The sequence below is a fragment of the Canis lupus genome, chromosome 2 (assembly GCF_011100685.1).
Source record: "Canis lupus familiaris isolate Mischka breed German Shepherd chromosome 2, alternate assembly UU_Cfam_GSD_1.0, whole genome shotgun sequence".
Taxonomy (NCBI): Eukaryota; Metazoa; Chordata; class Mammalia; order Carnivora; family Canidae; genus Canis; species Canis lupus.
Genome location: NC_049223.1, coordinates 63,848,555 through 63,871,269, shown reverse-complemented (window position 1 = coordinate 63,871,269; position 22,715 = coordinate 63,848,555). Strand labels below are relative to the sequence as shown.

Genomic DNA, 22,715 nt, shown 5'->3' with positions numbered 1-22,715 from the left:
ATTTCTTATGAGAATCTGTTCTCATTTGAATTGATTTTTCCACCCCCATACTTTTTTTTTTTTTTTTCTGGTCTCTTTCAGTTTCTCTTTGCCTTTAAGCTTTCTAAAGTTTAATTATGATGTCTCTTGGCATAGAATTGCTTTGGGTTTATCCTGTTTGATGTTTGCTCAGCTTCTTGGGTTGGTAAATTGATGTCTCTTGCCACATTTGGTGAGTTTCAGCCTTTCTTTCTTTTGAGTACTTTTTCCAGGCCTGCCCCCTCTTTCTCCTTTCCTTTTAGGATTCTGATGAACTAAATGTTAGATCTTTTGTGAAGTCCCACAAGTCCCTTGAGTCTCTCTTCTTTTTCTGTTTCTTTCTTTCTATCTTTTTTTAAAGTTTATTTTCTCTGAGGTCTTCCTATTGGGTAATTTGTATTGTTTTATCTTCAGGTTCACTCATGATTTCCTGTGTTTCCTCCATTTTGCTATTGAGCCCATCCACTGAGCTTTGTATTTGAGTGGTTGTTTTTTTTTCATTTCTAAGATTTCCATTTCACTCTTCTTTATATATTCCATTTCTTTGCTGAGACTTTCTATTTCTTTGATGAGGTTTCTGTTCTATCATTTTTTTCCCAAGTGTGTTTGTAATTGCTTGTCCAGCATTTTTACATGGCTGTTTAAAATCTTTGTCAGATAATTCTAACCTCTCTATCATGTCATCTCAGTGTTGGCATTTATTTTAAAATTCTTCGTGGGATTTTCCTGGTTCTTAGTATAATGAGTGACTTTTGTTTGAAACCTGGACAGTTGGGTATTATGTTTTGAGACCCTAGGTCTTACTAGCTTTTAGCCAGCTTTCTTTGACATTGCTCTGGCCAGGGAAGCGGGAGGTACATGCCACCTCATTATTACCAGGAGGAGGCAGAACTTTGTTCCTTCCTTGGCCTCTGTTGATACATGGGATGGAAGCTCCTCATTCCTGCTGGGTAGAGGATTGCATTGTGGCTTTCTACACGGTCTGCAGTGACATCTGGGGTGAGAGTGGCCTCATCACTACTGGGCTATGGTGAAAGTTATGACTCTTCACTAGACCTCCTCTGGAACTACCCCAGTAGGTAGACAGAGATGGAAATCTAGGCTCTCCATGTGGTCTCCACTGACACCATAGGGGTGGGAGAGCTTGGTTATCAGGTGGTGGCTCCAGATTTGGCTTCCTCTGACATCATGCAACTGGTGTGTTGGAGCACTTCGTAATACCCTCAATGAGTGGAAGTCTAGGCTCCCTAGTTGGCCTTTGTTGGAGTGGGTGGGGCCACTGTTTTTCTCTATGGTGTTTGGCTAGTGATGAGTGATTATTATCTAATATTTTTCTGTCTTACTAGGTTTCCTCTTTCTCATCCTTTGACTAGAGAGAGCTGACTTGTTGGGGCTTTCTTTTGTCTATCCATTGGTGTTTCCAGTTTGCTGGCTTCTTCAGGCTCTAAGAGGGATATATGAGGCAAGAAGAAAATCCAGGGAATTCTCCACCATGTTGTTCCTTAGGTCTGGAGCTCCACACCTGGTCTGCCTTCTCTCCACCTTTCAGTCTTCTAATTTTTGTTTTGTATGTTATGTCCAGAATTTTTAGTTGTACTTATCAGGAGGAATAGAAAAAGGTATGTCTACTCATCTTTCCAGAAGTGGAAGTTGCACCTGTTGTAAGTTAACAATCATAGATCGTAGGTAGCATTTTACATTAGTACAGGAATTGTAGACTTAATCTTTTGTTTAAATTATACATTGTATTTCATTTTATTAATGTTCCCTACTTTTTTTTAACCAGTCTCCTACTGATGGGCATTTCAGTTGTTTTCAACTTTTGCTATTACAAACAGTGCTTCAGTGAATAACTTCATATATATATGTATCAGTTTGCAGGTGTCCCAGTATAGCTAAAAGATAGCTTCCTGTCTTATTTTCCATATCTTCTTAGAGAGCTGTGTATTCATTTGATAGTGACTGTCATCTGAAGGAAATCAGATTATTTCATTTTAGACAGATCTGATTGTGAAAAAGTCACTCCTCATATGATGTGTGCTTAGATCTACTTTCCTATAACTTCATGCATTGATTGTAGTTCTGTGCCAGTGATCAAAATAGGACAAATCCAGCTAGTTCCTCTTTCTTATAACAACCCTTAGATATTAAGAGTTGAGTGTCTTTGTAACGTTCATCTTCTGTTCTCCATCCTAGAAGTGTCATTTTAGCTGTTTTCCTGTGGCATGATTTCCAGATACTCTGAATGAGACCTAGTTTGTTGAAGATGTTTTTTTTACACTTGGGCATCTTAAGGGAAGTGGAATAGTGTAATCCATGTGTGGGCTAATGGTTGCCAATGACAAAAAAATTGACCAAAAAATTTGGGGGACAGCCCTTTCACAGTCTGAATTATATTGCCAGAGACCATTGTAATGCCTTTCTTGCATTATGGATGAATGGATGCATCTTTAAATCGAATGAATTAACAAATACTGAGCTTACTCTTGACTTAAATTTCCAGTTTTGTTCATGTATACTTCTGCTTCTGATTCTGTGCTTGTATGGTTGATTTGGAGGGCATCAGCAAGACTTTGCATTTGTCCCTGTTAAACTTATATCATCAGAGCTATCTAGTCTTTCAGCATTTTAAGATCATTTTGGATGCTAATTCTGTCCTTGCATGGATTGTTTCTCTCTCTCAACACCATGCCATCTGTACTCATCCAATTATTTAAGTGGGATATATTTTGCTCGCATTCATACAAAATATTCATAAGATATTTTTAAAAAGGCAACTTCCTGGTAATAGAGTTGCGGGTCAAAGGGTATGTGTATTTTACATTCTGATACGTAATGCTGAGTGGCCTTCCACAGAGATTGATTGCTAGTCTGAATCACCTTGAATGTTGTTTATGTGGACAGAACTTCTGCTCCTATGAGATAGAGCCCAAAAGAAGGCACTAGATATAAGTATACAACCCTGATGTCATCTGAGGGACCTTCTATGTTTTTCCAACAAATTTTCATTTCAAATGATCTAATATATAAGGAAAACATTTATTTTGATCAGTAGTCGTCCCTCATAGAGATCTTTGTGTAGTTGCTATGTACAGTATGTTTGATATCTGTTTTTATAATACTTCAGTTTCTCTAAGTATTTTCTCTAGTAGCTTTCTTTGTGGATATTAAACTCTCATTTGGGTCTAAATTAGCTTTTGTGGCTGATGATGTTAAGCAGTACATCAGTTAAGTGATTTTTCTTAATTTAATGGTTCATTCAAATTCACAGACATTTCTTGTGGTTTAATTGTTATTGTTCACTAGTTTATTGTTATGATTTTAAACCTAAGATTCTCCAAGAGATTTTTGTTTTCTGATTAAATTAACAAGAATGATGAATGAGCTGCTGTTTTTTATAAATTTTTATTGAATTATAATTGGTATAGAATATTATATTAGTTTTAGTTGTATAAGATAGTGATTCAGTATTTTTTTATACATTACCAAAAAAAAAATGATTGCCATGATAGGTCTAGTTACCATCTGTCACCAAATTTATTTTAATATTATTCACTATATTCTCTATGCTGTACATTACATCTCTGCAGTTTTTTTTTTTTTTTAACATCTGGAAATTTGTACTTCTTTATCCCTTTTACCTATTTTGTCTACCTACCACCCCCTACCCTTGGCCACTGCTAGTTTGTTCTCTGTATCTAGGAGTCTATTTCTTGTTTGTTTTTTTAGGTTCTATATATAAGTGAAATCATATAGTATTCGTCTTTCTCTATCTGACGTATTTAACTTAGCATAGTACCTTCTAGGTCTATTCATGTTGTTGCAGGTGGCAAGATTTCATTCTTTTTTTTTAATGATGAGTAATCCTGTATGTGTGTGTGAGTGTGTGTGTATTACATCTTTATCCATTCATCTACTGGTAGACACTTAGGCTGCTTCCAGATCTTGGCTATTGTGGGGATATGTATATACTTTCATCATTTTGAATGTAGTTCTGCTCTGTATATGTAATAGGTACTCTTCATCTGGTTTCTTTTACTCAAGCCAGTGTCCATGTTGTGTATATCAGCATTTGCTCTTTTCTTATTACTATGTAGTATTCTGTATGAACAGATTACAGTTTGTTTATTTTGCTGTAGAATGGATTATTTCAGCTTTTGGTTATTCTGAATAAGGCTGCTGTGCACATTTTTGTACATGCCATTTGGTGAACATATCATGCTATCTCTCTTAATATCTCTTAAGCAGAATTGTTTTAATCTCACAGAATTGTCTGCTGGATGTATTCATTGTTTACTATTCCATACTGTTCTCACTTTGGCAGCATTTATACTTTCCCATACTTAACCTTTTCTTGTGGTGTGGTGATCTTTTAAAATTCATTAAGGTAGAAGGCTTTGGTTTTAGATCTTGAACATAGTAGTGACAAAGAAACAAAATGGATATGTCATTGCTGGAGGGCAAGTTAAATGTGGCATGTGACCCATCATCTGCATAGAATTCTGTAGGAATATCTATTCCTCAAAATTAGCATTTGACATTCCCTCAAAGTCTTTGGCAGAGGATAACCACTGTTTACAACTCCAGTGCTCTCTGCATTCTCAGTCTTTGGAGCCCTCCCCTAATCACCAGCAGAATGGTCACCAGAGGCTTATCCATGTGGCCCCCTGGTACTGCTAGGCTGCCTCAGTTAAGACCATTTGCTGCCTTTGTTATAATCACCACTAACTGCATCGCATATGTAGGCTATAGTATGCATGTGCATATCTTTTTAACATGGACTTACATGTAGCTAGTTACAGTTAATAGTGGGAATTGGTTTTCTTTAGTCAACTTATATGCTATCATTTGAGAACTTTTACCAGTGACTAAAAAATTTTACCTTCCACAATAGCTGTCATCTATACCTGGAGACACTTGAATAGCAACATCATTAAAGTATTAGTAAATAGCTTAACTATTATATCACTTGGTTGCAATCATGGTTACTTAGTGTAATTTTTTAATTAAAATAATTTTTCATTTGATCATATTCTGACACATTTAAGATATAGTTTGACACTGCAATCTTTTTCCCCTCCACCTGTGATTTATATACATTACCAAGCATGATTTATATATAATTAATTCAGTATTATTTCCTTTTTCTGAAAAAGTAGCCTTTTCCTTGTGTTTAAAATGTAAAAATGTTCCTATTTTTTTCCTTCTGTTCTCAAAAATCCACTGTGGGTGCTATCGTTTTTGCTGATACACAGCTTTATCAGGTATGATTTCTGAGTGTCATGTTGGACTTTATAGATGTGTTGTTAAAATTTCCAGGGGAAAAACATTCCAGATTGACTTTCCACATTTGCTTGATCAGTATTTGTGAATATCTTACAAAAATTGCTGGCCTTTAAGGTTGAGAGTGGTCTGTATATTAAAAACAACTCTGCCAAATTTATTACACCTGTATTCCAAAAAGAAGATTTGAGTGTTTTCTTCAGAAATATTACTCCTTCATTAATCTATGCATAGTTCTCTGCATTTTTCCTGTTTATATGTGTACATGTTTGTATACTCGTCAGTGTTATTCTTAACTTACATGATTTTTAAAAACTGCTACATATTTCTAAATAGATTTTTTCCAGACTGTGTTCCATGAAATACATTAATCTGAGATGCTTAGGAGAATGGGACAAAAAATATTATAAAATAAGTTTACTGTATTCCTCTTTGAGAGGTTCATAATGCACATTAGCATATTAAAGGATCTGGTATTATGCAGTAAAGAAATTTGTGTACCTTTGTCTATCTCAACATCTTCTGGAAATATGAGTGTAGAACACTTATAACCCCCTGGGTGTTCTCGGGATACCAATTGGGAAACTCTTGCAAAAGGCTGAGTAGAGTATTCTCTGTAGTGTTTTAACACATCAAATAATGCTGACTAAAAGTGATTAAATTTTCAAGAAGTTAAAATACTTAGCTGAATTGTATTCGGGTTGTATTTTCTTGTAGAAATTACATTTTAAAGTACAGCATTGATTTTTTTTTTCTTCTGGTATACTCTCAATCCTTGGGTTGACCTTTAAAAATTCATAAATCTACTGTGAAAATGCTGCTTTTTTGTAGGAAAGAGGTTTTTTTTGGTTGTCGTTGTCCTTGTTTGCTCACTTGTTTCTCTTCTATAAGAATTTGCTTTTATCCTTAAAAAATATGTTTACTGTTTCAGATAGCGTGACACAGGAAAGGAGGCCTCCCAAACTTGCCTTTATGTCAAGAGGTGTTGGGGACAAAGGTTCCTCCAGTCATAATAAACCAAAGGCCACAGGTATGGGTCAGTATATGATATGAGATTTGCCATAGCACTGAAAGAAGGTTGAAAGGCTTTACTCCTTAATGTAGATGTAGGCTTTCTTCTTCCATACAGTTCTAGTATTTTACTTAAAAATTTTTATAGGTGCTCTGACTTAAGTCAAAAAGTTCCCAACCATTTGCAGTTGATGAAAAGTTTGCTGTAAGGACCTGTGTCTTTGGTTGGTTTGTATCAGCTGGTTTTTGGACAACCCCCCCCCCGAATTGCAACATTTGTATGTAAAGTTTAGAGTTCCAACTGTGCAAAAGAATTGTATCTGGATAATGTTATAGAGGGTTAAGTATATAGAGAGTAATTATGTGGATTTTGCTAACAAAATATGGCACAAGATAAATTCCAAACTGCTAAGCAAAAAATTCTGTCTCTCTTCCAAAAACTCCCTCACAATGCATGTGGAGCTTCTTAGCTTTTTTTCTTTAGCTTCTACATATTTCATAGTTTTAACGGATGGTAGTTATACAAGCTAAACAGCTCATTTAAAAAACTGTAAGAATGTTTGTTAACTCAGATGTGGGTTAGGAGCAGGATATTTTTTCCTCAGTTATCTGGTGAACAAAACTACTTTGGCTCGTTTTAAAGAAAATTGTATTTTAAGAAGTAGTTTATGTGACACTGGACCCTGGGAGATTTAGGATTAAATAGGATACACAAGTAAAAGTTATGTTTTATGTTAACTTATGGATCTAGCTAGATAGGGTAGCTCACACTTGTTATTCTCACTTAAATATAAATAGCTTACAGATTTTCTGAAGACATGTACATTACTTGTGTTGTAGCAGATCCTAGTTATAAGCATAAAATATAGAACTATCTACTTTAAATTGGAAAAATAAATCAGATTTTGTATGGGTTCTAGAAATCCCCTGTTCTCACCTACATTGTGTCTTCTTAAGTACTGAGGCAGGGTAAGGTCTAGAAATGTCTGTGACAGGGCTACACTAACTCTTTCTTACTTTAATAAGTCTAATGTAAAAAAAAATAATACTGCTTCATGTTTTAAAAGACATGAAACGAAGCAAGAAATTTGATGACCAAGAATTCCAAACTCTTTAAATTTTTTAAACTTAATTTGTGCACTGATTTATGCATACAACATTTGAAGATTACCCTCTTCTGAAAGGAACTATTTTAAAATAACAGGTTAAATTTGGGAGCCAACAGGTTCATCACATGAAATTGGGGAATGCTGATGTTGAACATTTGGAAATAAGTCATAATAGATGAAATAATTTTTAAAAGCTGTTTGTCTTTTAAAAAAACAACAGCAGACTTTTCTTTTTGTTTTTAACAGACTTTTAACTTCCTCCTGTTCCTTTCCTATATTGATTCTTGGGTGGAAGAATTTTTTCACATTGCCAAAATGGTTATCTATTTTTTGGACGTTGCCAAAGTGGTTGAAAACGCTAATAAAATACATCGTGTTTTATACATGTGTTGCTTTCTTAAGCAATTGTTAACACTGTATGCATGTTAATTTCTCTTAGGGAAAAGCTTTCACACCATATTGACTTTATTTTTAAAAGGAACTTTTCTTGATCCATAGGATCTACCTCAGACCCTGGAAATAGAAACAGATCTGAATTATTTTATACTTTAAATGGATCTTCTGTTGACTCACAACCACAATCCAAATCAAAAAACACATGGTACATTGATGAAGGTAATCTATAATTTTAGTGCTCTTTATAATGATCCTCTCCCTTTAACTCATCAGGAAAAAAAAGAAAAAAGGCTTTTCACCAGAATATCTAATTTTTGGAAACAAAATGAGTATGCCATTTTTTTAGTAATGTGGCTGAACTAAAATATTGTATACAATTAGAACTGCACTGCTTGAATTAAGATAACATTCAGAAAATGTATTAGTAGCTCGTTTTCTTCTCTTAGCTGATCTTTAGGGTAGATCTCTCAAATCAGTTGAATCATTTAAAGTCTTTCCTGTCTGGGTCTTTCTTACCTCTTTAAACACTCCTTTTTTTGCCTTTCCTTGGTTTAGGAACATCTTTTTCTTCTGGTTATTTTCTTTGTTCATCTCTTCAGTAAATATTTATTGAGTGCTTACTATGTGCCAGACAGTCTTCTAGGCACAGGGGTTACGATGGTGAGTGAAAAATAGATACGGTCCTTGCCCATTCTGAATTTACGATCAAGTTATTAAAGCAAACATTAATCAGACCATGACAGAACAGAGAATTGCAATCAGGATGAGTGCAGTGAAGTCACATGATGCCATTAAAGTGTATTAAAGGTGGATTTTACTTACAGGGGCTCAAGGATGTTTCTCTGAGGAAGCAGCACAGTTTCAGTTTTCCAGAGGAGCGTAGGATAACACAGTGAAAAGGGACAAAGAACCTTTTCGGCAGAGGGAATAGCATATGTAAAGGTCTTGTGGAAAAATGGAATCTGTGTTTGCCAAGGACTAAAAAGAGCCAGAGTAGCTAGAACAAAGAGAGAAGCATAACATTTTATGAGAAAGGCTTACAGGGCCAGGGCATGTGGAGCCTGGTGTGCCCTATTTAAAGGGAATGGGGAGCCACTGAAGGATTTTCAGCAAGGGGTGACATGACCAAGTTTGCCTTTTGAAAATCATTCTGGCTGCATGGGGGACAGTGGCTTGAAACAGGGACCATGTGGGTATGAGGGCACCATTGAAGGTTGTTGCAGGGCTCAGAAATAGATTATAGCAGCTAGGGCGAGGCTTGTTGGGGAAGGGATGGGGGGAAGTGGATGGTGTCAGACATCTTTAGGAAGTGAATTGATAAGACTCAGGCTGAAAGTGAGAGCTGAGGAAGAAAGAGGCATTGATGATACTCCTGGTTTTCTGGCTTGCAGACTTCAGCAATTGTAGTGGAAGGTAATGAATTTGATTTTGACAATGTTGAGCTCCAGGGACCTCTTAAATATCCAGAGTTGATCTGGAGTCAAGTAGATAGTTGGATATGTAGGTCCAGAGCTTAGAAGAGTTAAGAGCTGGAGAAGTAAATATGCAAGTTGCCCCCACATATCTGGTGATTAAAGTCCTGTGAATACTATGGCCCGAATAGAGAGTGGTGGGGGGCGAGTGTGGGAATGAGACTGAGTCCCAAGGAATTTAGTGGCTGGGAGACAGAGGAGACAGAGAAAAGGCCACTGGAAGGAACTGAGGAAAACCAGCAGGTTGTTGGGTCAAGAAGCCAAGGAGCTAGTGGACAGCAGTATTGAATGCTCCTGGGAGGGGAAGTAAGAGGAAGACCATACAGGTACCCGCTGGATTTAGCCAAAGGAAGCTATCAGTGACCTCGGTTGGTTATGCTTCTGTGGAGTGAGGAAATGGAGACATGTTTGGTTGCCAAAAATGGAAGTTTGGGTTTCATCTTGGACTTCTCTCTCTCATTAGTCACATCCACTAGTCACCAAGTTTCCTGGAGCTTCTCCTCTTCAGTATCACTAGAATCTTTCTCATATTCTTCATTTATGTAAGCACTGCCTTAGTTCAGATCTGTTATTGCTGTCTAGTTAATATAATGGCCTTTCAGCTGGTTCATCTGCTTCACCCTTTTTCCTTCTGAGTTTATTCTGAATAACTGTCATCACCATCATCCTTATCATCACTACCATCATCACTGAAGTTGACGTTTCTTGATGACTTACAGTATACACTAGACATGGTGTTACATGCTTTGTATGCATTACTTTGTCCTCATACCAATTTTGTGAGGTAGATATTTTTGCTTTTTATTTTGTTACAGTGGTTAGATACCTTGCCCAAGGCCACACAGCTAGTTGTAGTGGTGCCAGTGTTCCAACCCAAGTCTGCTTGACGCCAGAGCTGACGCTTTTGATCACTACACTGTGTTTCTCTTCACATTACTTTCTGGTTGATTTTTCTGCAGATGTATCTGCTTGTGTCTCTCCTTTGCTTTATGTCTATTAATTTTCTCCTAGCCCTTGAACATAAAAATCCATATTCCTTACTTTAGCTTGTTGGACCCTTTTATGGCATGACTTCTTACTTGTCTCTGTCATTTGTCCTGCATCCCTGCTCTAGCCATGCTTGGAGTGGGGCCATTTTGGAACGTGCCATACTTTCTCTTTTCTTGGCGCCTGTTGTACCTCTTGCCTGGAAATCCTTCTTCCTGTTCCTCCCACTCCGTGCTTAGGCTTACTTGTATCCATCTGTTCAATCTCAGCTTGGGTATTATTTTCTCCTGGAAGCCTTTCCTGCCTCTCCTTGGTTAGGTGAGGTGCCATCATAATTGTTTGTCGCCTGTTTCCTCTGCCAGACTGGAGTTCCAAATGCCTCGCACAGGGCTTGGCATGGAGTCCATTTAGTAATTGTGTGCAAATTAAATCTAAATAAGAAGTTACAAGAACTGTAGGACTCTATAGTGACTTTTAAGCTATTGCCTGGATTATTTAGGTTATATACACACAAATGTATATTATACATACACCAATGTCCAAGTCTACTGTTTCATCACTTGGGCTTAAATACTCATGGGAAATGATTTGAGTGAGATCTCTGATTTTGTCTTCTTGTACCTTCGTTTCTGCTTGGGTAGGATGTTGTGAGGGTAGACAGGGCCTTATCCCCAAGAATTCTTTCTAGCCGTAGAGCAGGAAGCTTCCTTAAATGGTGCTTCTTCAGGAGATTCTGTCTCCCAGTAGACTAGTTGTGTTAAGATTTGGCCCATATGTTAGCAGGTACCAGCTCTCTCAAGTATCTTGGCAGGCAGCCATCCACAGTGGCCGTGGGGCAGCCCCACTCTGTCCCCCTGTTGTTACTGGTAGCTTTGTGAATCCTTTTCCTATGAACTGCTTTCTTTCTAAGGAAAGGAAACTAGTAATACCGAGGGTTTGTCATAACCTAGGTGACATTAATTCTTCAAGTTTAGGCAATAACTTTACTTTCATACAGTTTCTGTAGTAGTAGAATATTTTTAAGGTCTTGATTCTAGTCTGATGTTGTATACTAAGTGTTTGTAAGTATGTGGGTCCTAAATGGGATCTATAAAGTCATGAGATCTATATGGAGTAGGCCTTCATCTTTAAATTAGAAAATAGAAGTAATTTCAGTGTGAAAGAACATTTCTTTTCTATAATTTCATTGATATATTTAAAAAGCTTTTTTTCCTACAACATTTGATTTGTGTATTCACTTTTTTTCTTAAACCTTGAGTATTTTCTTGTGTTAGTGGCTATACCAAGTGCTGCAGATTCACCCGTGAAGCCTCATGAAAAAACATGAAAAAGCCTACCGAATTCCTCCTCTTGCTTATGTTCTGGTTGGTATGACAGATAGTAAATATATAGACAAGATAATAATTGATTGTGACACATGCAGTGAAGGAAATGAAGCAACCGGTGGGGAGCCAGCTACCATAGTGTTTTGGAGAAGTCCCTTTGAGGGAAAGGTATTTGGGTTGAGATCAGGATGATGTGAATGAACCTGTCGGGGAAAGAAGTAGGAAGAGCATTCAAGGCAGAGGAGAGAGGAAAAGCAAAGACCTGAGGAAAGGAAAGTAGGCCAGAGTGGCTACAGCATGGTGAGCAAGGAAAATAGGTGTGGAAATGAATTTGGATCGGTAGGTGGGAGCTAGGTCATCTAGGACTTTGTTGATATCAGTGAGAAATGTAGTATTTATCATAAAAACTCTGGGAAACCATTGGAAGTTTTTAAATAGGGGAGTGATATAAGATCATGTAAAATCTTTAATTTTAAAAAGATCTCTCTTAGAGTTGTATGGTGATTAGTTTGGAGAGGGACAAGGGGGGACAGACCAGGAGAGACACTGGTTATACGGTGAAAGACAATGGTGGCTTGAATTAGGGAGATAATAGAGGTGAAGAAGAGAGGATGGATTTGAAATATGTTTTGGAGATAGAACCCAATGCTTTACAGATTTGGGTTTTGGCTTGAGGAGTTGAGTGTTTAAGAAAGAAAAGAATAACTTAAAATCCCTATATTAAATATCACTTCCAAAGAATTTTAAATAGATGAAGTATATAGAACAATAAGGTACAAAGCACAGCAAACACCCATATAGTCACGACTCACTTGAAGAAAAAAATCATTATTATTACCTTTGAAATTCCCTTGGTGCTGCTTCCTAGAACCCTTTCCTTCATGCTCTCCTCTGAGCTTCTGTCACCTTTAATTTACTGTTCATCATTCTCTTGGTTTTCATGATAGTCTTATGAGTTTGTTTATTTAAACAGTATACTGTTAGTTGTGCATGTTTCTGAGCTTCATATAAAAGAATCAGATTCTATGTATTTTGTGATATCCCCTCAGTGTTATGTTCTAGAGATTCACCACACTAGTAATAGGTTATAATTTATTTGTTTTCATTGCTCTATAGTGTTCCATTATGTTTCATTCCATTACTGTCTAAATATACCATAATATACATCTCTAATCAACCACCGATGGGCATATTTGAATTCTTATTTTCCTGCCATTATTAACAGCCCTGCTATTAACATTCTTACGTGTCTAGGCTGTATACCTAGGAATGCATTTACTGGGTCATGTCATATGGACATCTTTCCTTTACTGAATCATGCTACATGTTCCCAGAGTAGTTGTACCAGTTTATACTCCCATCAACATTGTGTGAGGGTATCAGTTGCTCTTCATCCTTACCATTAGTTAATGTTCTAAAACCTTGAACTTTTGAAATGGTATCTCACGTTGCTTTTGACTTCTTTTATCCACTTGTGAGGGCAAGAATCTTTTCACTGATGTGTCAATTATTTGGGTATCTTCTTCTGAGTTTCCTTTTCAAGCCCTTTATTCATCTTTCCTAGTTTTTTTAATCTTTTTTATATTGATTTATAGCCTTTTGTCCAATTTTAATCCTTTATCAGATATATATAAGTGTTTTCTATTTGTTCAGTTCATGTTTTCACTCTTGCTAAGGTGCCTTTTAATGAATAAGTAGCTCCATTTTAATGTGGTCATATTCGATATCTTTTCCTTTACGGCTTATATACTTATGTTCAAGAAATTTCTCTCTGCCCTAAAATCATAAAGAACATTCTTCTATATTGCCTTCTAGAAGTTTATGGTTTTACCTTTCACATTTGTCTTTAAGCCACCCGAAAGTGATTTTTGTATGGAGCATGCAGTACAAGTCCAATTTAATTTTTTTTGAAGTACTGATAACTGATTATCTCAATATTATTTATTGAAAAGTTCATTCTTAAAAAAAAAAAAAAAAAAAAAAAAAAAAAAAAAAAAAAAGAAAAGTTCATTCTTTCCCCACTGATCTGCAGTGCCTGCCTGGCATCTGTTTTCATTATCTTAAGGAAATAAATTTTGGCTTTGGTTCTCTTTGTGTGTGTGTGTTTTCTTTTAAATTATTTTCTGCTTTTGTAAATTTATTCTGGTTTTGATCCTCTTTACTGTGTTTATCTTCTCTTTAATTAATTTCTGTTTTGTATTTATTCTTTCCTCTTGACTGCTTTTTGGGAGGTTACTCTGTTCTAACTTCCTCAGTTGTATTTTGAGTTCTTTAATGTTCTTTCCTAAACTATTACATCTATAAATTTCCTTTGTAAGTACTGTTCCACAAACATTTGTTGCTTCTTTATTTCTCTCTTTTTTTATTTTAAAAATTTACATCATTGGGGCACCTGGATGGTTTAGTCGGTTAAGCTCAGGCCATGATCCCAGGATCCTGGGATTGAGCCCCACATTGGGCTCCCTGCTCAGCAGGGAGTCTCCTTCTCCCTCTATCCCTTCCCCCTGATTGTACTCTCTCTCTGTCTCTCTCCCAAATAAATAAATTTACGTAATCATTTCTGTTTTGATTCTTTAGTTATTTAGAAGTGTCTTTCTAAATCTTTTGGTATTTTTATTTGTATTGTTTTCTAACTATTGTATTATGGACAAAAAGTATCACCTATTTAATACTAATCAATAATAGTTTTTTGGTTTGAGCAGTTGGGTGCTATTTACTGATGTAGAAAAATCTGGAGGTGGGAGGAGAATGTAGATTACTGCTTTGGAGAGATTAAGTATGCAATGCTTATAAGAATCCTAAAGTCAAATGGACAGCTGGTCTAGATGTGTATATTAATTCTTAGAGATGTGGATGTATTTAATATTCTTGAATACATTTCTCTAAATAAGGATAATTTTTTTATAGTTGCTGAAGACCCTGCAAAATCGCTTACAGAGATATCTCCAGACTTTGGACACGCTTCACCACCACTGCAACCTCCTTCTATGAACTCATTATCCACCGAAAACAGATTTCACTCTTTACCGTTCAGTTTGACAAAGATGCCCAATACCAATGGAAGTATTGGCCACAGTCCACTCTCTCTGTCAGTTCAGTCCGTGATGGGAGAGCTAAACAATGCACCTGTCCAGGAGAGTCCCCCCTTGGCCATGACTTCTGGGAACTCACATGGTCTGGAAGTGGGCTCTCTGGCTGAAGTTAAAGAGAATCCCCCTTTCTATGGGGTAATCCGTTGGATTGGTCAGCCACCAGGACTCAATGAAGTGCTAGCTGGACTGGAACTGGTAACTTAATTTGACTTAAAAATCACAATTCTTCTCTATCTGGAGTTTTGTGTAGTTTTTTCCCCCCTTTTATGCTTTTTTTTTGGTCAAAATGTTTTATTTGTCAAAAAAGGCATCACTAGAGAAAAATGTTATTACCGTGTCATCTGGCTTCTTTGCCACCCCTGAAGCAGCTGACCCACTTGTTCCCCATGATAATTGATCTATGTTCAAGTAATGGAAACAGATTTTTAGGACACTGTGTTTAGGCTCATTATATTCAACAGAATACAGTAAGGAAAACAAATCTATTATTGACTGTCTTTTTCTTCCTCAATCTCTCTCCATCAGTCAGTTCTAATACTTATTTCATCGGCTTTAAGATTAATTGCCATTTTTAGAGATTTTTTTTGAGATCTTTTTAGAGGGAAAAGTTTTCCCTTTGGAGATTGGGAAAGCGTATCATTTGGCCTTTCATGATCTGGAGAGCATAATTTGAGTACAATTAACTTTTACTTATAAAATATATTTCTTAAAAATTCATTTGTATGCTAGCAAAGGCTACTTTTGGGGAAGGGGGAGGTTGTTAAATAAATCACCCGTGCCCCTTAGTTTTCAGTACTTGTGGAAATGGTGCAGGAGAGCCTGTTAACCAGGGAAGGCATAAGCCTACATTCTGGAAGAAAATACATTGAGGACTTCAGGCTGGATTAAAGAATTAATCTCTTAAATGATGAGTTGTGAGCTGAAGCACTGGTTAGTTGATCTCCTCTTTCCTGATGGAGTTCTTGGGACGAGCGTGATGAGGGAATTCTGAGAAAGAATGAGCCATGGAATAGAAACCTCTATTCCTTGTGTACTCAGGTGCATGGTGCAGAATAGCACATCCTGAAGCATTTCTTTTTCAGGAAGATGAGTGTGCAGGCTGTACAGATGGAACCTTCAGGGGCACCCGGTACTTCACCTGTGCCCTGAAGAAGGCACTGTTTGTTAAACTGAAGAGCTGCAGGCCAGACTCCAGGTTTGCGTCTCTGCAGCCGGTTTCCAATCAGATCGAGCGCTGCAACTCTCTAGGTATGGGACACCTTTCATTTACTCACCTGCTTCTGATCTCAGGCCATTCTGCAGTAGGCGGCAGTAACATACATTAAAATGTATTTTTCCTGGATGTTCATTGGCCAGTCAATCAGCAAAAATTGCTACTTAGTAACAAGAAAGTTACAGTTGTCCCAAGAGGGGACTTTTGGACAAAGTATCAGGCAGGAAAAAAAATGAGATTTGGAAAGTGAAAAATAGTGAGACTTACTTTTTTCCCTTCTTATTGGCCACTAACATTTAATTTTTAAAAACACAGAGGTAAAAATTGAAATGGGGCCTTCCTTGGGCACGGACTACCCTCTCTTGAAGGATTAAGTACACCAATAAGCATATCTTACAAAATCAGCATTATTATATGATGTAGTCCTAGATTGATTGATAGAGGACAGGTCCCCTCAACATTCATAATGGGTGACAGTTTCCTGAAGTTGTCTCTTTCCAGTTTTGGGTAAGAGTTGTGAAGCATTTTGACAGTTAAGTGACTATCAACAGGAAAGCCATCTTTATGGAAAATATTTTTTCATTACAGTTGAAGTAGTATGTGAAATTTTTTGTTTTCTGACTTAAAGATGAAACATCTCAGACAAATAAAATATTTGGGGAACAAAGTATTTTAACTTGGCAGATTCTTTTTATACATTACTTAATACTCTAACGTCTTTTTTAAATGGTGGAGGGAGTGAGATTGAAATGAACATTTTTACAAGCCAAGCTGAAGAGCAGTGAACCCAAACCTAGTTTTAACTTGGTTTTAAGTCATGAAACAAGTTTTACCTCAGAATACAAAAATGTATTTTAAAATGATGAAATACATGGGAATACATATTGTAATAATTAAAAAGGGAACTTAGCATTTTCATTTTTATGTTTGCAGCATTTGGCGGCTACTTGAGTGAAGTAGTGGAAGAAAATACCCCACCCAAAATGGAAAAAGAAGGTTTAGAGATAATGATTGGAAAGAAGAAGGGTATCCAGGGGCATTACAATTCTTGTTACTTAGACTCAACCTTATTCTGGTAAGTTTCAAATAAATGCAATAAGACTATAGTTCTATGGGGGCAGAGATGTGTGTATGAGCATCCATGTGTGTGCCTGTTGCATGTGCATGAAAGAAACTGCTAATTGCCTTTGAATAAAGAAACTGGGTAGCTGGGGAACAAGAAAGAAAGGGAGATTTACATTTCATTATAGCCTTTGGAAGCTTTTGAACATGGTCGGTCTCATGTGCTCATATCCAAAAAATTAATACAAAAGTAATGTGGTGAGTAAGGAGTAACAGTGATAATGTTATGGGGGCAGATGTTTTGAGGGTGTCTGGGAAATCAGGGATTGAATGAATTAAAAGAAAATAATTGCCGTCGTATATGTAGTTTATTCCAAAGTTGAATGACTTAACATGGCAAGAGGCTTTACATTGAGATCAAGCCACATACGCTGCCAGTTGAGTGTAACTAGCCAGCTCTATACAGTCACGTTGTAAGAGTTAGGAAGTTAATGGGGTGTTCAAATTTTAAAAGTGGGGAGAAGAATAAAAATGGTGGGCCATTCTTTTGGCAGGATACTGTACATCTCTTAGGTGTGTGGACAAAAACAAGCCCTACTGAACTGATATGAGACTTTGTAGATTTCCTGATAAAAATTTGTATTAGCCAAAATTCCTTGGTCTTTGATCCCAGCTAGTCACCAGTGTTAGTCCTTCACAAGTGACTTTGGCATTTAAAGAAATTTCCATCTCTGTAAAGGGGTGTGGGGAGAGAGAAGTATGATATCTGGAGTGGATTTTATATTGTGTCCTGTGTCTGCATTGGGAAGTAGTTTCAAACTTCCTCCTCTGCTGTCTGCTTGTACTTTGACTCAGATTTGTAGGCCCCTTTTCAGCTTTTGCAAAGTTCTCTTGATATACTCAAGGCTTATTTTTATCCTTTAACACTGTCAATCTGGAGTTTGCTTTCTCAGTATTGGTCTTTTAATCTTGAAGGAGCTCTAGACCCTGATGATTCAACCATGGGAACCTTAAGAGGGGTGTCTCTGGTACCTGTGTTAGCACAAAGCATGCGTTTGTATGTTCCTTGTTCTGCAGACTTTGTGTTTTTTCTCTTCTCATTCTTTTTAGTCTTCTGTTTCCCAGAAACTATCATTTTAGTATCTGTTTGGTATTTTTGTAGTATTCTGTTTAGTGTCTGTAATATGTGTACAGCATGAGGAAAAATATTCCTTTTATTTTACAGCTTGTTTGCTTTTAGTTCTGTTCTGGACACTGTGTTACTTAGACCTAAAGAAAAGAATGATGTAGGATATTATAGTGAAACTCAGGAGCTACTGAGGACAGAAATTGTTAATCCTCTGCGAATGTAAGTAGAAGATCTATCATTATTTTGCCTTTAGATGATGTCCTATTTATGGTTTTTCGAGGTAGTAATTAACTTATACCTGTTTTCATGGGTGAAAAATTGTTCTCTTGATGAAGTAGGATGACTGAACCTTTGCTGCCGTAACTTTTTAACCTTTACTGCCTTTACTTATTTAATTTATTAAATCTGGTTAAGGTGTAGTATATACTGTATGCCATAAAATGATGAAACCATTTTGGTAGAGTATTGTCCAATTTAGTGATTGCAGCAGGTTTAGAAAAGTTGATAAAAAGTGCAAGGTACTCTTATTTTCTATGATAGTTCATTCTAGCAGTATCCCTAACAACGGTCATGCTCTCTGGTCTAATTGTGGAGTTTGGCTTCTGAAACTTAATTTTATCTGAAAAAAAAAAGCAAAAGAAAATTTTAATTTGTAGAATAGCTAGTATTTAATAGTCTTGCATTAGAAACAGATGAAATATATTTTATTAACACATTTCTTGGTTAAAGGAATATAGTTAGGCCTCCCTGCACATTCCTTTAAAAATGATATTTTGATCATTTCTTAGTTTATGAATTACAAATGTGTTGTTCTTTGGTCACGAAGAAGTGATTTGTGATGATATAAGGTTAAGTTACGAGACCTCTAGTAAAGACATTTCATAAGTGGTAGTAGTGAATGTGGGATAATATCACAGTTTAAAATTTAAACTATGAAGAGTTAGGTCCCTAGACTATGAAAGAAATCTGTTCACTCAAGAATATAGAGAGCAAACTATGCAATTTAAAGTCCACATTAAGTCTGTACTCATTTAAATCTTGAGACCCTTTTCTTATTTAATGATTAAAATTTAAAAATAGTTTGATGTGAACTTTTGATGACAGAATGCAGAAGATTGAACAATAAAGGGCATGCAGAATAGCCTACTGTATCACATGGCTAGGAAAGTCAATTATAAGCAAATAAATCTCCCTCCTTATATCTTTTCTTTACATTCTGTAATGATGAAAATGACTTGAGTTTTCACCCCATAAGATAATTATGAGTCTTGATTTTGACATCAGTTATTTTATCTGATGCAGATTTTTAAATTTACTGTCCATTTCTTCCTCCAAGTAATTGAAAATGGAATAAGATAGATCAAATTCAAAACTCTAGGCCATGTGACCACTTCCTTCTTCCTTCCCAAATACCATCAGACCATTAATAGACGTTATTTGGATACTGTTGTCCAACCAGTTAAGAATCACGATTAACCGGGCTGTTGTCCTGTCCACAACAAGGACCTTGGCAGATTCCCTGTGTCTGCAGCATTCCTATCTATTAAAGCTGACTGGTTTTATTTGGTACTGAAACCTCTGTTTTCTCTGTCTCAAACTCCTCAAAGGCAGAGACCCTGTTTTATCACCTAATTCATTTTTGTATTCCCAGTGGCTGACAGGTTAGATTACTGTGTAAGTGGTGGATGCTCAGTGTATGTTGGTTGCAGAGAGTTGATGAGTGAATGAATAGTCAATATACAAAATGGATATTAGATTAGCTACTTTTGACTTGCTCTTGTTAAACCTGCGTGGACTTCTCATGTTTCTTCCAAAGGCATTTTTAGCTTTAGAATTTTGTCAGGGATCACTGTGGAACGTACTGAATGTGTCCTGTATTCAAAGATGAGAGACAATGTCATATACGTGATGATTGTTTTGATTGTACCTTTTCCATTTTCAGTTTCTTATCAAGGCCCTTTAGCATTCCCTTTGGCGATTTTTTTCCTCCGTTAGTATTAAAATGACTTGTTCTCAAAGTTTTTTTTCTAAGTAAATAATTTCTTAAGCATATAGAATCAGAAGACTAGTCATCGTAATTTAAAACGTAATTTAAAAATGCTTTCTCTTAGATTAGTATATGACAGCTATTACTTTGATGTAGTAGTGTCTAGGGTAATTCTGATGCTAGATTTTTAATTTGCAAACCTCAAGCAGCCTATAACTGTGATTTTCAAAATGATTGGCTAGCCTATTAATTTATGTATGACATGTTGGGATTATATAAGAATTCTGTGATTATCAAAATGTGTTATACTAATGTAATATATATGCCAGTATTAATTAATTGTTTTTTGCTAATGTAGATATGGATATGTGTGTGCAACAAAGATTATGAAACTGAGGAAAATACTTGAAAAAGTTGAGGCTGCATCAGGATTTACCTCTGAAGAAAAAGGTGGCTCCTAATTTATAGGATATGCATTAAAAATAACTTGAAAACATATGTGAAATTATTAGAAATGTGTGTCTGTGTAGCTTGGGGGGTTTTATTTTAAGCTAGAAATTCTTTCTGTGTGACGTACAATTTTTTTAAGTCCTTTTTTTAAAGTTTTCATTTAAATTCCAGTTAGTTAACATACAGTGCAATATTAGTTTCTATGTGATGGACAATTTTGTCCCCTTTTTGTAAATGCTTTATCTCTTCTAAAGGTGAGTGATATGTGGGAAAATGAACCCCTTTAAGAAGCTGTCTGGTAGTAGTACATTAAGTGAATAAATAGTTTTTGTCTTTCTTCCAGCAGTGGTATTTGGCATTGTTTTCCTTCTAGGGGTAAAGGGTTGCATTGGGTTCATCCCCCATTTTCCAGTTAGCTTTCCAGTTATAAAGGGAGCTAACATGGGCAATTAGAATTAAGTTTATGATCAGAGATCATATATTAATCTATTCTTAGCTACTGGATTTACTCAGAGATTCAGCTCCTGACTCTGAACATGCTAGCAGCATATCATAACCAGTAATGGTGTTTAGAGACTTGCTAATTATTCAAAAACAGGAAAAAACAAGGTTTTATTTCCAATTTTATTCTACTTAACCCCCTCAGAAGAAATTGGAATTACTTCATTATACATGAATTACTATATCTTTTCAAAAACAGTTAAGTTATAACAAAATTGGACTGTCCTTTATCATAACTTTATCATAACTATGGTTTTCATTAGGCAGGAAAACTTGAGAACTATGCTTTTAATTGAAAAAGTGTCAGTTATGAAAGTGAATTCAGAATAAGAATGTAACTATTATAAATTTAAAAAATAGAATGATTTAAAAATTTTGTCTGTGACTTACTTTTCAATTTTCTCCTAGATCCTGAAGAATTCTTGAATATCCTATTTCATCAAATTTTAAGGGTAGAACCATTGTTGAAAATAAGGTAACTTTTAAATTGTTACAGAAGCATTGGAAAAAATAGGCAATCTTCATATTCTCTACCATCATTGGATAGAAAGATGTCTTTAGTGATTACATAATATTGTATTTGTTTAGTTAATATGCTAGGTTCCAGTGCCTGGGTGGCTCAGTCAGTTAAGGGTCTGCCTTCAGCTCAGGTCATGATCCCACAGTCCTGCTCAGCAGAGAGTCTGCTTCTGCCTCTGCCTATGCCCCTCCCTTTGCTTGTGTGTGCACACGCTTCTCTCTCTTCTCTCACTGTTTCTCAAATAAATAAATTTTTTTAAAAATCTAAAAAAAAAAGAAAAAAATGTGCTAGGTTTCTACAATGCAAATTAATTAAGCTATTTAATTACATGATTAATTTAATCATTGTCCTCGCTAGAGTATTGTACTTAACTGGAACACTGAATTTGGTGTAAATTTGTGCTTTTAATTTTAACCCTAGTTGTAAATATTATTGCAAATCATTTTCTTATAAAACTGTACATAAATATTCTTATAATTTAATTAATGAAAGCTTCCAAGGGAAATTAAAGAGTAAGAGAGTCTTATTCTATGGGTGCTTGGGTGGCTCAGTTAGTTGAGCATACAAGCTCTTGATTTTGGGTCGTGTCAAGGTCTTGGGGTCAAGTCCCATATTGGGCTGTCTGCTCAGCAGGAAGTCTGCCTGAGATTCTGTCCCTCTGTCCATCCCTCTGCTCGTGTGTGCACTCTCTCTCTTTCAAATGAATAGATTAATCTTTTAAAAAAAGAGAGAGAATCTTATTCCAACCCGATTAAATACCTTGAGAACACTGTTTTTTTTTTTTTAAGATTTTAGTCATTTATTCATAGACACAGAGAGAGAGAGGCAGAGACACAGGCAGAGGAAGAAGCAGGCTCCATGCAGGGAGCCCAATGTGGGACTCGATCCCGGGTCCCCAGGATCACATCCCAGGCTGCAGGTGGCGCCCAACCGCTGCGCCACTAGGGCTGCCCGAGAACACCGTTTTTGATGATCCATTACTCAGAGAATCACTTAGCCTCACATTAGCTTTTTTTTCCCCAGTTTTGTGATTAGCCTTTTTTTTCTCCTCCATCTTAAATGAAAGTCTCGAATCTAATGCACTGAAGTTCTTAGGGAGATATTCTAAATGGATGAACTTTTCAGGTAGTTAAATGTTTACAGTCTAAATCCTGGACCCT

General features: G+C 36.2%; 1 protein-coding gene across 1 annotated transcript in view; it reads left to right on the top strand.

The window, feature by feature from the left end:
- The window catches only part of CYLD (CYLD lysine 63 deubiquitinase), a 66,872-nt gene that overhangs the window by 34,112 nt on the left and 10,045 nt on the right, over positions 1-22,715 (top strand). Inside the window, 9 exon segments of the mRNA XM_038531067.1 lie at positions 5,274-5,282; positions 6,233-6,331; positions 7,920-8,036; positions 14,509-14,888; positions 15,776-15,941; positions 16,840-16,981; positions 18,194-18,316; positions 20,443-20,534; positions 21,444-21,510. Coding sequence (XP_038386995.1) covers positions 5,274-5,282; positions 6,233-6,331; positions 7,920-8,036; positions 14,509-14,888; positions 15,776-15,941; positions 16,840-16,981; positions 18,194-18,316; positions 20,443-20,534; positions 21,444-21,510 — 1,195 coding nt within the window.